The sequence below is a fragment of the Asparagus officinalis genome, chromosome 7 (genome assembly GCF_001876935.1).
Source record: "Asparagus officinalis chromosome 7, Aspof.V1, whole genome shotgun sequence".
NCBI lineage: Eukaryota > Viridiplantae > Streptophyta > Magnoliopsida > Asparagales > Asparagaceae > Asparagus > Asparagus officinalis.
This window is the reverse complement of record NC_033800.1, coordinates 54,668,761-54,673,511: the sequence shown is the minus strand read 5'-3', so window position 1 is coordinate 54,673,511 and position 4,751 is coordinate 54,668,761. Positions and strand designations below refer to the sequence as shown.

General features: G+C 32.2%; 1 protein-coding gene across 1 annotated transcript in view; it reads left to right on the top strand.

Annotated features, from left to right (window-relative positions):
• LOC109849412 (reactive oxygen species modulator 1-like) overlaps positions 1-4,742 on the top strand; it is a 15,795-nt gene extending 11,053 nt beyond the window's left edge. The window contains exon 3 of the mRNA XM_020419240.1: positions 4,491-4,742. Within this exon, the coding sequence (XP_020274829.1) occupies positions 4,491-4,604 (114 nt within the window). The 3' untranslated portion in view covers positions 4,605-4,742. The remainder of the gene's footprint in view (positions 1-4,490) is intronic.

The following is a 4,751-nucleotide window of genomic DNA, read 5'->3' as shown; positions in this document are numbered from 1 at the left end:
GTAAAGTATCTTCAACTTGAAGGTTGAGGATAGGATAAATTTGAAGTTATTGTTTTAGAACCACAGCGTAATTTGTTGCATTGTCATGAAGGAACAGCGAATCCAGATATCCTCAATATCTTAATTAGTACATGATTTTAAATAATAGAATTGCAGAGTAAACATTTTTTCTGATATATCGAACTAGTCCTTTCTTGACTAGTTTGCACAGCTGGTGCATTTTGAGCTATTTCATGTATTTCAACCTCGTAAATAAGGGTACATGTCATAAAAGTTCTGGACAAACAGTACATACTAGTTATGCTTAGTTATGCTAGTGGAGAAGAAAGAATCAATGAAATTTGTTATACATCGCCTTTATCTCTCAAGAGGCTCCATGAAAGTCCGCATGTGAAATTGGCCATGATCTTATCTTTGCCTAATGGAATATGATGCAGTCGTTATAATTGTCATTTTCTGGAAAACGAATGGTTTTCTGAAGTTGTGGAAATTTTTGTGGTATAGTCATTTATATTCCTCCAAGATTGATATCTGATCCTGTAATTTAATCTATAGAATGCAGTCGTTATAATTGTCATTTTTCTTGAAACTAAATGGTTTTCCGAAGTTGTGGAAAATTTTGTGGTATAAAAGTAATTTTATGTTCCTCCAAGATTGATACCTGATTGATGGGGTCTAAATGATGTTCAAAAGTTGCAAGTGCACAACCAATCAAGTTATAGTATAAAAGTTATCGATCCCACGAGAAAGGTGTTGTAAGAGATAATTAAAATTAGTTCTTATGTCGTGTGCGTGACAATTAGGAGTGATGGTTGAATATGATTAGGGAATATATGATGAGTGTTGTGATTATGAACAGTGAAATTTGAGGAGAGAGAAAACTCAAGAAAGTGAAGATGGAAGTTTTAATGAGAAATATGAGGAATCTAGAGTTGAATCCACTAGCTAATTTCAATTATAAATTATGAACTATTCTTTTTATATCATATTTTACTTTAGATTTATTAAGCATAGACTATCAAATATATTAAGAAAAGTATAACCTATCAAATTATCATCTAAGTAAAATTAATATTTATGAAAAGAACAACAACTAGATAGTAATTCTAGAATTCATAAGCATAACCTATCAAACCACTCAAGATAAACATGGATTATCAAATTCTTCTTCTATCAATTAGTTCTCTGGTTGATTATCCTACCCATGATCAATTAAAATATAAGAGAATAATTCACAAATATAAAAAAAATTAGACTAACTTCATACAATTCTAGGGTTCCTACAAGACTTAGTTTCACATCTTTAAGGAAGAAAAACAATAAAAGAAAAGAAAAGAAAACTAATTACAAAGAAAAAAATTATAAAAATAAATCTAACTAATTGTAAAAGAAAAGAGAAAGAAATCTAAACTATGCAAGAAAATAAATCTAAGCTACAAAGGACAAAATAAAATAAAAACAAGAAAATAAATCTACTCTACAATACATGAATATAAATCTAAACTACTAAAAAGAAAAGAAATAATTACAAGAAAATAAAAAGAGAAAATAAAAAACAAACCTTCAAATTGATCTTCATCTCCATCATCATCATCAAAAAAAAGAAGAAAATATGAAGAGGAAAAAGATTTTATTAATCGTAACAAAAGTTACAAAGTGAAAGGTCTTCTTAATCAAGAGTAACTCTCTTCTCTCCAAAAAGGTGTTACAAAATTTTTCACACCCTAATCCCTCATTATCTATCCTTATTTATAGCATACAACGGTGTTAATGAGAGCTGTTGGATCAAAACTTAAGCCCTAAGATAATTACAGGAACAAATGAAGAAGTTTGGTGAAAAAGAAAACAAATTATGCAAATCTGGATAGCTTGGTAACGTCTGGTGTTTTGGTCATATCTCTCTGGTATCAACTCGGATTTGGTTGAATAAACATTCTATGGAAAGCTGAGAACGAGATCTACAACTTTTGTATTTATGATATCTCTGAAATCGGAACATATCATGAGCAAATATTCGTACAAAGAAGCACAATCTGCGTTAGAATTGTCATCCGTATTTCTTCTCTTCTGTTGGGTTCGGGCTTTGGCTTTTGGCTTTGGATCTTGGTCTCTTGCTTGTTTCCTTCATTAATTCATGGGTTTGTTGAGGGAGAATATTTTTTTATTCTTCATTGACCTGCAATTAAAAATAAAAACAATTATTAGTGGTGTATTTATTCATAAAAAATAGATAATGATGGTATAAAATTGTAATAAACATATGATTATCACTGATCCTGTAATTTAATCTAGAATGCAGTACGTGGGGAACTGATTCTGATATGAAGCATTCTCTCTCTTAAGTTCATATCTCTAATAACAAATTACACTCTTATTTAATTTCAAGAGTTCCATGCATCAGCTCTTTTTCATATGCCTATTCATGAGAACGCATTTTCTGAATGGTTCTAAATGTGTAGTAAATAAGAATGGGGAGTACACAAGGACTTATCACCCGTTCATAAATGAGAGATGCCTAATATCTACATGACTACAATAGCTTAAGTTTTTCGCTTGTGGTCTATGTTATCTGGGTGTTTCTAATATGGAGCCATATCTGTCCTTGTACCCGACACGTGTCGTACCCGTATCTGAAACTTCTCGAAAACGCCTTAAGAGCATGTTTGGCAACTTTGGATTATAATCCACTTGGCTTATAATCCCAAAGTTGATTATAAGCCAATGGGTTTAAGTCAAAATGTTTGGTAAATTTATTAAATTATAATCTATTTTCAATAGTAGAGTGTTTGGTAAATGTGTGGTTTATAAGCCATTATTATTGTTAAAATGACCAAAAAATATCTAATGGGATCAATGTTTTAAATATCGGCCGATAAACTGATATTATCGATGATTTATCGGTTTTAGGGGTCTTCCGCTATGATAAGTTTGATTCTAAATCGGTTACATTTTTGGATGTTTATCGCTGATAATGCGGTGATAAAGTGAATTATTGGACGATATTATTTGCCCAAAAATCAGAATTATCGATCTTTGGTTTGAGTTTTAATTTTGGGCAACGGACACCTATTCAATGCACTTTAAACCCGACCCGACCCAAGTTTCTACCATTGGTTAGTGATCCTAAACATAATTATTTATATTTTGGTATGTTTATATTTCATTAATGGTTAGATTATATTTTAGAATATTATATTATGCATATCACTATCCGGTAATGTCACCCCGATAAATACTACTTATCCCCGATATATCCCGATATCCTCTATCCGGTATGGATTTTGACCGTCCAATAAATCCCCGATAATCGATATTTAAAACCTTGAATGTGGTTAGACAGAGGTAAAATGGGGCTTTAAATTTTTAGCATGTTTGGGAACGGGTCAAAGTGGCTTATAAGCCATTGAAATATGTTTGTCAACCGGCTCATATTGGCTTATAAGCCCAAAAAAATTAAGCTGCCCCAACCCAGCTTATTTTTTTGTTGGCTTATAAGCTGGGTTGTTTTGACCAAGTAAATGACCAGCTTACCCCTCAACATTTAAGGTAATTCTAAAACCTATGTCCTTTTTAGTCTATTTTAACGATAATGATGGATTATAATCCGCCCATTTGCCAAACACTCTCCTAATGAATGCAACTTATAATCCATTTTTTACCAAATACTTTGGTTTATAATCTACTTGGCTTATAATTCATAAATGAATTATAAGCCAAATGGATTATAAGCCAAGTTTCCAAACATGCTCTGTCAAATGTCAGGAGGTATGCTAGTCTTTTTCTTGGCCAAACATTGTGGCTTATAAGTCACCAACAAATAAGCTAGGGCACCCTAGCTTATTTTTTGGTGGCTTATAAGCCAAAATAATCCATTTGCCAAGCATGTCGAAGTAGATTATAAGCCAAAAAGGTGGATTATAAGCTACTTTGACCACTTGCCAAACATGTCTATATATATACATATATTTATTAGAATGTACTTAATTAGACAATGCATGGTTAATTTAAAACACTCTTCATATCCTACACTTCATATCCATTTTTATAACTTCTTGGATGAGAGTCGTGTTCATTTCAGCCTTAAGAGCTACAATTTAAAAGGATCGTTTACATACATAGCTGAGAACTATGATTATATACCATGAGTTTCAACGGTGTCCCTGTACCCTACCTTCTACAAATTTGCCGTGTCCCGTACCCATATAACATAGCTTATGGTTCTGCTTGAGCAGGACCATATTATATCCATTGAATCCTTCTCTTTCAGGAAAATCTCCAAACATAATCTTGGATATTGATCAAACGCTTCCATATATAAGTATTCAGTTTTATCTTTACTCCATTGCCAGTCATCACTCTTGTCTTTACTCGCTGGACTATCAATTTTTGATGTTGTATTTTCAGCTGTTGTGGTTATTATGTCCCTATATAGATTAATGATTTGGACTTTTTCATGTTTGTAATTATACTTGATGATTATTTATATTTAGGTCCCTGGATTATTGAAGATTAGACACATTGGTCAAACAACTCTGGGGAGTGCAGCAGTCTTTGGGCTCTTTTTAGGAGCTGGGAGTTTGATACATTGTGGCAAGTCTTACTGAACCAAGTTGCAGCTTTTGGGATCTCTTGTTTCCGGACGAGATCATGGGAGTTCAATTATAAACCAGTAAATCTTATCAAGCTCCTTGTATGTGTGGTTTCTTGTAAAACATGAATAATCAAAGTGTTCTTATCGAATTTTTGTTCAT